The 11,601-nt window shown below is 37.8% G+C and overlaps 1 protein-coding gene across 4 annotated transcripts in view; it reads left to right on the forward strand.

The window, feature by feature from the left end:
- Positions 1–5,102, forward strand: part of POLG2 (DNA polymerase gamma 2, accessory subunit) — a 29,659-nt gene extending 24,557 nt beyond the window's left edge. For all 4 annotated transcript variants that reach the window (XM_007482793.3, XM_007482791.3, XM_007482792.3 and 1 more), the window contains 2 exons: positions 3,027–3,127; positions 4,901–5,102. In XM_007482793.3, coding sequence (XP_007482855.1) covers positions 3,027–3,127; positions 4,901–5,066 — 267 coding nt within the window. In that variant the 3' untranslated portion in view covers positions 5,067–5,102. The remainder of the gene's footprint in view (positions 1–3,026; positions 3,128–4,900) is intronic.
- Positions 5,103–11,601: the final 6,499 nt, after the last annotated feature.

An 11,601-nucleotide genomic window follows, 5' to 3' on the forward strand; every position in this document is an offset into this window, starting at 1 on the left:
CCCTTTCCACCAGTCATGCTTTAATTAAATTTTAGGTGTTTACAAGAATTAGCCATACTTTATTAATCAAAATAGTTTTGTATATATTTAGGAGTGAATTATTTTTCACTTTGGGTAAAGTAGGGATGCCAAATCTGTCTTTTAAATTTTATTTTCTTCCTCTTTGGCTGAACTACTAAACTGGTTTTAAGAAAAATCAAGGTGGTCCCATCCTAGTTTTCTCCCTAGGGTAGCTATCATCTTAATCTATTAAAGAAAAAAGAAAAGAATCTCTGCTCCGGTCAGGGTCCAGCCTCACTCTCGACTCCAGGGTTCCCGACTGGTGGTGAATGATCAGTCAAAATAAATAAAATAAAATAAATAACAAACAGAAGACAGCTTAATCATTATGGCCACGGGACTGCTTTGCACCTAACAGCTTCACCATTCTCAGGCTTGGTTTTTAATTTTATACCCATTTTCTTGGCAGGCAGATTACATTACCTAACACACATATTCAAAGAGAGATAATTGGATAATTAGAAAAGTGATACATTAACTTTTAGCAAATCACTTGATTAGCATTCTATATTTTTGTATTATGATTCCAGACAGAATACAAGATAAATGATTTCATCACAGGTGGCTTACTAGGGAGTTTGAGTTACTGATTTGTGTAATTGATTCACTGAGGCATATTGAAGCTTAGTGTACCTGTACTGTACCTGTACGTATTGTATGGGCCTCTATGGATTGATTTGTGTGCTGGCTTCATGAGAAAGTTTTGGACTTGGCTTGTAGCTGCAGTTTTTCTGGGAATTATGTACCTAAGTAAAAGTTAACCCTTGATAGTCTTTTTGGGATTGGGTTTGAGGGTCTGATCTTTTGGTGATGTTTTGGAGAATTAGGGTACAGGTGTTTTGCTCTTGCATTATTTCTTTTGAGACTAGGGGGAATGAATAATAATCATGCCAATTCATAGGTAAGGGGCATTGATGAAAGAGGTCATATAAAGGGGATAGAGTGGGCAGTCACATCTTGCCAAGGAACACTCTGTGGTCTTCCCAGCTACCACACATGACTCTGTCAAGGCGTCATGGTCTGATGGCCCCCAGCATTCCTCATCCTAAATTACTGAGGAAGTGGTATGAAGGTTAGCACTTCCAATAACACTGTTTTCCATGGTGTTGGAATACCATTGTGCTGTAAGGAATGATGAAGAGGATGATTTTAGAAAGAACTGGAAAGACCTACTTGAACTGATGCAGTTATTTTCTAATTGCCTAGCAATATAATAAATCAATCAACAAATATTTATTGGTTCCTGCCAGGCATTGTATTGGGAATACAGAGATGAAGTTTATATCAGATGATAGAATATGTACATTTTATATAAGTTTATTTAAAACATATATGAGTGTGTATACACACACACACACACACACATATATACAATATAAAGTAATTAGGGAAGGGATAATTACTTGCCATTTGGGAAATCAGGAAAAGCTTTATTTAGAAAGTAGTGTTAGAATTGTCTTGTGGAAGGAATAAGGGATTCTGTGAGGGGGACGGTGGAAAGGGAGTGCCTTCTGTGTGCACAAGATGTCGATTTAGTTAGACTGTGGTAAGGGAGTAATTGTGACAAGACTGGAAAGATAGATCAGGTCAAGTTTGTGAAGGGATTTAAGAACAAAACAGGAGTTTATATTTTATCCTAAAAACAAGGGTACCACTGGAATTAGGGAGTGCCAAGGGTTTTATCTGCACTTAGTCACTTTGACTAGCTCTGTGGAGGATGGATGGGGAGTGGGGAGAACCTTGAGCCAGGGGCACCAAATAGGACACTTGCATGGTCTCAGTGAAGTGTTATGCACAAAACTATGTATGCCATCAGTTGTATGTGAGACTAACTTTATTAGTTTTATTTTCAATATTAATTTTTGGTTATTCAAAAATTAAACATTTTATTAAGGTATTTCTTCTAGGGAGTAGAACATCACACAAGTAAGTAATAGAGTATATATAAGCTAATACAGAACAAATAGAGGGATAGTGTACATAACTGGGTGGATAAAGACTGTTGTAGTAAGTGGAATCTGAGCTGAACTTTGAAGGTAGCTTGGGATTCAGTTAGGCAGGGGAAAGGGTGAAGGATCTTTTAGACATAGGAACCTTTTATATGGGTAAGGAAGCAGGAAGTGTAGTGTTGTCTATTGTGAATAATGACTGCCAGTTTGACTAACAGGATGCTTGAAGGGTAGTAATATGAAATCAGGATGGAAAAGTGGGTGCTTAGACCTGAATAGCTTGAGCATATAAAATGTACATAATACTTGAATTTATAAGGAAGGCACTTTGTAAACCTTTTAAAGCACTGTATAAATCGGTATATATATATATAAAATATAAAACATTATATAACACATGGTACCTGTTGTTTAGTAGGTGACAATTTGATAGAGGAGATAAGCACTTTGAAAAATAATTTCAGCATAAAATAAGTTTAGCATACTCACTAGAATACTAAAGCCTTAAAATTAGTTCCCTTGGAGCTCAGCAAGAGCCTGTGAATATGTTTATGCATAAGAAACATGCATAGGCTAGTTTAAAAATAGTTGGATACTTCCTTTCACAACAACAAGGAGGGAGGGGTGTTATGTTATTTTTAGGAATATGTTATTTTTAGGAAATTTTTTTGGATAGAAGAACATTAGCAAGGTTAACATGATTTTGTTAGTACCTAGTATAAAATAATGAGGGTATGTAAAATATTTTTTATAATTAGGATGAAGATAATCATAGTTCTTGCTTATATATAGCTTTTTGTTGCTTTTGTTGTAGGCGATGAAAGTTTTTTCTTCTTGTAAAGCTTACTCTTGTTATTTTTCCTTTGTCTATGTGTTTCTTATTTGAAATTGATTGATGAAACCTTAATCATAATATTTGTTGCCTTGAAGGTAATAAGAAATTGTTCATACACTGTTATTCACATTGAGAAACTATTCATTTATGATGTTTGAAGACTTTGTGGTTTTTGCCCCTAGATTTGTCAAGGACTGTTCAGTGAATTACTAGAAAGTGGCATTTCTGTGTGGCCTGGGTATTTGGAAACCATGCAGTCTTCGATGGAACAACTTTATTTAAAGTAAGGAAAAAACCTCCCTAGTAACTAAAAATTTAAGCATTTAATAAGCATCTACTATATACTTAACGTTTTGCTAAGTCCTAAAGATAACAGAGATTAATTAAAGTACAGGAACACACAATCTAGTTGGAGGATAATGATTTTTACATACAGGTAATTTAATACAAGATGATACGTGGGAAGTATGAAAAGGATGATATTCTAGAGCCATGTTGACCATCCCATGGCCAGTGTGCCGGAGGGGGTTGCTCCCTTCCTCTTCTCCACACATATCTGAGGACATTTCTCACATGACCCACTTCTGCCCAGCAGCTGAATGGGAGCACTCTTTCCTTCCCCTGTTTGGGGTAAGGTATTGGGGGATGGAGGGGCTCACATGCAGCCTGAGGTTTGCAGTTTGGGCACTCAGTCTCTAACAGATTGGAGTAATCTCAATTATTTAGTGATATTCAGTTCATTACAGAATAAAATTCTTAGATTCCTATATTGTGGGAGCTAAAAGGGACTTTAGAGATCACCTAGCTTCAGCACCCTCATTTTATAGATATAAATGTTGTATGGTATCAGTGCATAGTGAACTGGTTTCAGACTCAAGAAAACCTAGGTTTAAGTATCATCTCTGACACTTAATGATTATGACCCTGAATAAGTCCCCTAACCTCTCAGTGCTCCCAGGAAACCAAAACTATCAGTTACCCAAAAGTTGGCCAATCTGCAGTGATAAGAGGTTTCCTCACTGGAAGTTCTTTATACTAGTGCAATAGCAGTCAACATGTGAAGCAGTGTCTCTCATTTTCTCTTTTGTTATGATCAGTTTCATTGTGCCTGCCAGATTTCACCCAGCCTCCCCCAACAATGAATATTTTCTCCTCTGGAAAATGGGAATGGGGGGCAGCTGGGGGTGGCTCAGTGGATTGAGAGCCAGGCCTCGAGATGGGAGGTCTTGGGTTCAAATCTGGCCTCAGACACTTCCTAGCTGTGTGACCCTGGACAAGTCACCTAATCCGCATTGCCTAGCCTTTCCTGCTCTTCTGCATTAGAACTAATATACAGTATTGATTCTAAGACAGAAGGTAAGGGTTTAAGGGAAAAAAAGAAAATGGGAATGATAGTAATACCTGTAAAAATAAAGGGTTACTGAAGATTAAGTTAAAAAGAAGAGTGGTTTATAATCCTTTAACACAAATTTTAGCTAAATTTACCTAAATTTTAAATAAGCATAATTCCTTTATAAAGATACAGGAATTATAATTTTATTATGTAAAATCATTTAAATAATGATTCAACATGTTTTTGGACTTGGAATTTCTCAGAGTTTATTGAGGTGATCTCAGAGCATCCTTTACCCATTCTCCCTTCCTAATTATTCAGTAATGTCTAAGAATTTATTATTCCTTGGACCAGTTCCCAAACTTTTTTTTTTTAATTTTTAAACCCTTATCTTCTGTCTTGGAATCAATACTGTGTATTGGTTCCAAGGCAGAAGAGTGGTAAGGGCTAGGCAATGGGGGTTAAGTGACTTGCCCAAGGTCACACAGCTGGGAAGTGTCTGAGGTCAGATTTGAACCTAGGACCTCCCATCTCTAGGCCTGGCTCTCAATCTACTGAGCTACCTCTCTAGACCTGACTCTCAATCCACTGAACTATCCAGTTGCCCCCAGTTCCCAAACTTTTACTCTTTATTAAAAAAAAAATCTATAGGAACTGGAAGAATCTAAACTGATTGGAATAAATAATATTTATGTTTCTACTTTGATTTTCCCTTTTTTATAGGTATGATGAAATGAGTATACTCTTTACTCTTTTGATAACTGAAACTACTTTGGAGAATGGATTAATACATCTGAGAAATAGAGACACCACAATGAAGGAGCTAATGCACATATCTAAAGTAAAGGATTTTTTAATCATGTATATTACAGCTGCCAAAAATGTATAGACATTAGTATTTTAATAAATATTTTTGTCATTTGAATTTGATATCTTCTCACATTTTAAATATATGTCCTGCTTTATGAAAAAAAATTTATTCATCTGTCATGAAAATGCTTTATTTGGTTCTATTTTTTTGTTCCTTAGCTCCAATTTTGTGTGATTCTGACTAACAATATACTACTTTGTTGTTAAAATATAGAGGACTTGTAATTACATTTTTGTCAATTTTGTTACCCAAAATTTGAAAGCCAAACTTCTTAATGATTTTGAAAAGTAATGCTTAATATATAAAATTATATATCTGAAACATTGACAAGCATTTCAAGTTAATATTAGAAATGCTAAGATTCATTTGAAAGATTTCTTAATAGTTCTAACAATTTCTAATTCTATAGTCATGAATATGAATATCTTAAAGACTCTCCATTAGAAAAAAGTTTAAGTAGATGAGGGAACATTTTCCTGTCAAGAAAGTGGGGTGAAAAGATTGAAGAAAGCCAGGCTTCTTGCATACTACTCATGGCAGCTTAGGTGGCATAGTGGATAGAGTGACAGGCCTGCAGATGGGAGGAACTGGATTCAAATCTGGCCCTATACACTTTCTGGCTGTGTGATTGTAAGGGGTAAATTTTATGGTTGGACTGAATATATATATTTTTAGTTGGTCACCAGGGATTTAAATTCTAAATCCCAATGAAATACTCAAGTCAGAATGGAATTTATGGTGGTTTATTTACAAAAGAAGGAATAAATTAAGAATGAGAGAGAGAGGAAAAAGGGAAGAAGATCTGCTCTGGCATGGTCCAAGCCAGGTAGGAGTTCAGAGGTCTCAGCCAAGAGGTCTCTCCAGAAAAGCCAAGGAAAGGGGAGTCCCAAGAGACGGGCCTTTCCAGAGGCTGCTGCCTCCAGAAAAGCCAAGGAAAGGTGAGTCAGCCTTATCACTGCATTATCATCTAAGGGAAGCAATCTGAGGTCTCACATTCATACTCCTCCAGTGTTGAGTTCCACGGCCAAGTCTCTCACAGGAAGTGACACAAAATATAAAGGCAGTTCTTTACGTCACTTCCTGTGTCTTACATGTACCAATAGTAGCTTAAACTTGGCTTTGGACAGCCCAAGAGTCAGTTGTTTCTGATTTGTCACTTGCTAGCCCGTGTGGGTCATAGACCTTCCTCCCCCACACTTAATCCTTACGTGGGGGTATATACATTCCTGGTTGCTAGAATTCTAAAGACTAAGCAGGGTGGAATAAAACTAAAATTTACAGTGACCTTGCAAGTTAATTAACTTCATTTGCCTAGCCCTTGCCCTTCTGTCTTAGAGTTGTTACTGAGATGGAAGATAAGAGTTAAAAGAAAATCATGGGGTTAGCAAAACTTGGTATTCTGTGTAAGGCAAGACATGAAAGTTTAAGAAGCAGTTAGACTTTGAAAAGTTTGCAAGAAGGGCATGCACTTCAGGAAATCTTAAACAGTCAAACTTGGAGGCCCATAAGAAAAGTATTTAAAAGAGTTCTTAAACTGGTCTGAACTTGTTTTTAAAATATTTTGATATTCTGGACTTTCCTTTGTAATCCTATTGCTTTTATGAAATTTAAAACATTAAGGGGAGTCCAAAGGTCTCATTTTACTGCCCAAAGGGTCCAACACAAGATGGTTAAGAACTTTTTTATTTAAAGCAGTACATACGTTTCAGGTATCGTATTGACTAAATCATTAAATATTTCAAAAAAGACATTTCATAGAAATGGTGAAAGGTACCACTATAAGCAAAGTAATTCAAAAGTGAGTACTAGCCCTACCAACAGGGAAAATAGATAAACAATTATATCTTAAAGAGTGAATGGGTGAGGGGGTGGGGTAGGGGTTGAGGGGGTGGTGCAGCTGGGTATAAGATTTAAAATTAGATTTGACTAAATATGAGTTATAAAAGTAAGATTGTGGTCACTGTTTATAAAATATTAACCCTTAAGTCAGAAAAACTGTTAGCAGCTTTAATTTACAACAAGGGAGAGATATTAAAGTAGGCATATAGGAAGGATATAGAGAATTGTCTGGCCTACCAGCCTAAGTGCTGATCTGGGTGAAGCAAGGGCTCCCAATCTCCATGTGGAAGTCAAGGTAGTCTGCAGCCAGAAGTCCACCAATGCAAGCCTCTTCCTTCAGCCCGAGTCTCTCCAGCACAGAATGCTCCAGCCCTGGATGAGTCCAGGAAAAAGTGACTGTCTCCAAGAGTCTCCCTTCAGCCTGGCTCCCCAACGCAGAAAGCATGAATCAGTCCTTGGGCTTGAAGGCCTTTTATCCCCGTTTTACCATGTCACTTCCTATCTTTGTTCACAGGAATCAATTGCAGTCTCCCAATTTGCCCAGCCCTGCCAAAGGGGAGGCAGTCCTTGTGGCCTTTGGGGGTATGAACTAGTAAGAGACTTGTGAGATCTCTTACTTAATGGTTAGCTAAGTGCTAAGTAGGGGTTCTTTAAGTTCTTGATTTGATTAAATTAAAGGTTGATTGATTGATTACATTGAAAATAAACTAAGAGTTCAATTCTCTCTTCATAGGTGGCTCATTGGATTGAGAGTCAGGCCTAGAGACGGGAGTCCTGGGTTCAAATCTGGTCTCAGACACTTCCTAGATGTATGACCATAGTTAAGTCACTTAATCCCCATTGCCTAGCCCTTACTGCTCTTATGCCTTGGAACCAATACATAGTATTGATTTTAAGATGGAGTGTAAGGGTTTAAAAAAAATACATACATACATATACATATATATACATATCTATCTATCTATCTATCTATCTATCTATCTACATATATATATGAGTGAATGGAAAGAATTGAAAATGTCATGGAGGCCCATGAATTGCTAAACAAGTGTGGAATGGATATATATGGAATGTGGCATGTGCTATAAGAAATAGCAAAAAGGATGATTTCAGAAGAACCTGGAAAGACTTACACGAACCAATTATAATATAATGAATTAAGCAGAACCAGGAGAACTTTGTATACAGTAACCAGCAATATCATGATGATCAACTGTGATTGACTTAGCTATTCTCATTAACACAGTGATCCAAAACATTTCCAAAGGACTTATGATGAAAAATGCTATCCATCTCCTGGGAGAGAACTGATTGATTAAATCTGATTACAGATTGAAGCATTTCTTTTGCCTTATTTTCTTGGTGCTTTTTGTTTTTGTTTTTGAAAAGTATCTTCCATAGCATTACCAATATAGAAATACATTTTACAGGATTGTACATGTAAAACCTATATAAAATTGTTTACTGCCTCAGGGAGGGGAAGGAGAGGAAAGAAGGAAGGAGAGAATTTGGAAATCACAATTTTAGACATGTTAATTATTTTACAAGTAAAAACATGTAAAAATATTGCATTAAGAAAAGTGGGTGGGTAATTGCAGTTAAGCTGTCATTTTTGAGAACTAGGAAAATTGAATTGTCATTGTGGAGAAGAGAGCCAAGACTAAAAACTTTCTTGAGAGTTGAAATTTAAACTTGCAAAAAAGCATGAATTCTTAAAAGATTAGTCATCCTCAGAGACTTGCATAGGAGACTATTTCCAGAATTAAGAAGAGGTCAGTAGCAGCAATTATGGTTAGAAGTATATAGAAGTCTTTCTCATACCTAATAAATGATGAATAGTAGTAGTAGTCTCTCGGTAACCGAGGATGACGATTGTCTTTGTGTGCTTTCATCTGTGTTGTAGATGAGTGTGCACAAAGACACTTGTGTGTGAAAGAGATTTAAGTGGAAAAGTCAATGCACAGAGACAGTCCCACTCTCTCAGCGTTGGAAGCCTGGGTCCAGTGGCACGAAAAGGTGTTACACCTGGAGACTTCCTCAGCAGTATTGGATGGCCGTGTTGTCCTTTGTGCTCCAACACGCCCTAAGCACTCCACAGTGTTTTGCTGCGTAGTCCTCTCAGCCGTTGAACCTTCTTGTTGGTTTCTTCCATCTGTTCTGCCAAAGCAGTCTTCACATGCTGGGTGAGCAAAGCCCTGGTTCACCAGGGGTCGACGACCCAATGGCTACCCTCACAAGGTTTAGCCGGCCTGTCGAAGCTGTTGCCCGGGGTATGGCCGCTGCCACATGCTAGCAGCTACTGGGAGCCACAAGTGAGAGCTGGGTGTCAGGTGAGGGTCAGAGGCTGGAGAGCTGCCCTAGAAGGGCACGACAAGCCCTCCATACCAGAGATACTACCCCTCCCTGAGCACCCCATACACCCATATACATACATATGATGAATATATCTTAACGTGTGTTTCATTGTATAGTAAGCTGATTTTTGTTTGGACATTGGTTGGGGATTTGATACAATGAACAGCAACTTATGGGAAAAAGGTTTTTCTAGTAATAATCTGGGGGATCAGAGCTAATTGATTAATTAAAGAGGCAATATATCTGTTGATTGCCTTGGTACCTGAGGTAAGAAAGTTAATAAGGTAATGAGTTAAGTAGCAGGTAAAGAGGGGTAAGGTTTGGTTTGGTTGTTGATTAATATGTGCACCACATTACCCACCTCCTCATAGACCTGTCCTCAGCCACAGAAGAGGGTTGGTTGCATATAAAACTTATTAAAACAGGTGCCCTGCTATATAATCAGGTACAAATCATGACAGCCTTACTAACTATACCCATGAACATGGCAATAATAAAATTCAGAGTTGGTGGGATAATGGGAAGATGAGCACTCTTAATACTGTTGGAGGGGTCATAGATTGGGACAAACATTTTGAAAAGCAATATAGAGTGGGAGGCAGCTAGGCGACTCAGTGGATTGGGAGCAAGGCCCAGATTCGGAGTCTTGCATTCAAATATGGTCTCAATCATTTCTTAGCTGTGTGACCCTAGGCAAGTCATTGCCTAGTCCTTACCACTCACTCTTCTGCATTGGAACCAACACAGTATTGATTCTAAAATGGAAATGAATTGTTGAAAAAAACTATATGAGGGAGTTACAGGAAGAAGTAAGAGAATCATTTCTCATTTCTCCCTCCAAAAAGCTCCACACAACACACCAGACTAAATTCTGGTGGGGAAATCCAAGGGAAAAAAAAATCAGTCATTTTTTCCAGTCCAAGTTGAAATAGGAAAACAGAAGTTGGGATATTAGGGAAGAGGTTTGCTCAGGAAACAAGGAGAGAGGTGGACTGGGACAAGAAGTCCCAGAGTGATACCCCATATTAGAGTTTGACCTCATGCAGGGTGTGGGAATGGATGCAAAGTGACAGCTTAGTTGTTCAGTTCTTGTTGAATCCAAGGCTGTCTGTGTAAGGGAGATGTTCCCAGGGGTGGAGTTCCAAGGTAAGGAGAGATCATAGGCTGCTTGTGTACTAAGCAAAGTTTAGAAGCAAGCAGTGGTAGTGTGACTTAGACCTCAGAAGCAGAATAGATTCTCAGTTTCCAATTCAGACCTACAGAGGAAAAACCAGGGCAGGAATCTCAGACAAATGGAAGTTGGAAGTTCTGTCACTGACCCAATAGTTTCTGTTGGTTTTATAGTGTCGGAATCTAGCAGCAGCCAATTGTTGCTCAGACACAAACCAAGATCAGGAAATTGCAGAGTTCAGAAATTAGGGGGACATTGTTTAGAGTCCCCTTCAGACCACCTTAAGAGAACTAACACTTTCCCTGACCTATCCCTGAGAGTTTTGGAATAACATCCTTAGAAAGCAGGAACAGGACTAGTCTAGATCTTTCCCTTTATAGAGGGAGCAAGCCTGATCTTAATGTAAAGTCTGTCAGAAAGTAGGTTGAAAGAATGAACAAACAAAAAGGAATCTCAACATAAAAAGTTATGGTGATAGGGACACAAACCTAGAGTAAGAGGTTACAATTGGGAGATCTACAAGTAAAACCTTGAAACACAACTTGGGCACGAATTTAATTAGAATGCCTGTAACAGATGAAACAATTTTTTTAAAAGTTAAAAAATTTTGAGAATTTAATTTATAATATTTTCCCATGGTTCCATGATTCATGTTCTTTCCCTTCCCTCCTCTCCCCTCCTATAGTCAACGAGCAATTCCTTTGGGTGTTACATGTGTCATTGATCAAGACCTATTTCCATATTATTAATATTTGCACTAGGGTGATTGTCTACATCCCCAATTACATCCCCATCAACCCTTGTGATCAGGCAGTTGTTTTTCTTCTGTTTCTACTTCCACAGTTCTTTCTTTGGATGTGGATAGTGTTCTTTCTCATAAGTCCCTCAGAATTGTCCACAATTGTCATTGCATTGCTGCTATTAGAAAAGTCTGTTGTTTGATTGTGCCACAGTGTATCAGTCTCTGTGTACAATGTTCTTCTGGTTCTATTCCTTTTACTCTGCACTGATATAGCATTTTGAGAAATCATAAAATTGCCCTTACTTCTTAGAACTAGAAAAAAACCCACTGGTTATCTCTTTAAACTCCAGAATGAATTTCCTGGAAAAAACAAACCCGTAACTTCTAGATAAGATAAAAAATATTATAAACAGCCAGAAAACGAAATAATTCAAATACTAAAGGTC

Source organism: Monodelphis domestica, chromosome 2 (genome assembly GCF_027887165.1).
Source record: "Monodelphis domestica isolate mMonDom1 chromosome 2, mMonDom1.pri, whole genome shotgun sequence".
Classification (NCBI taxonomy): Eukaryota; Metazoa; Chordata; class Mammalia; order Didelphimorphia; family Didelphidae; genus Monodelphis; species Monodelphis domestica.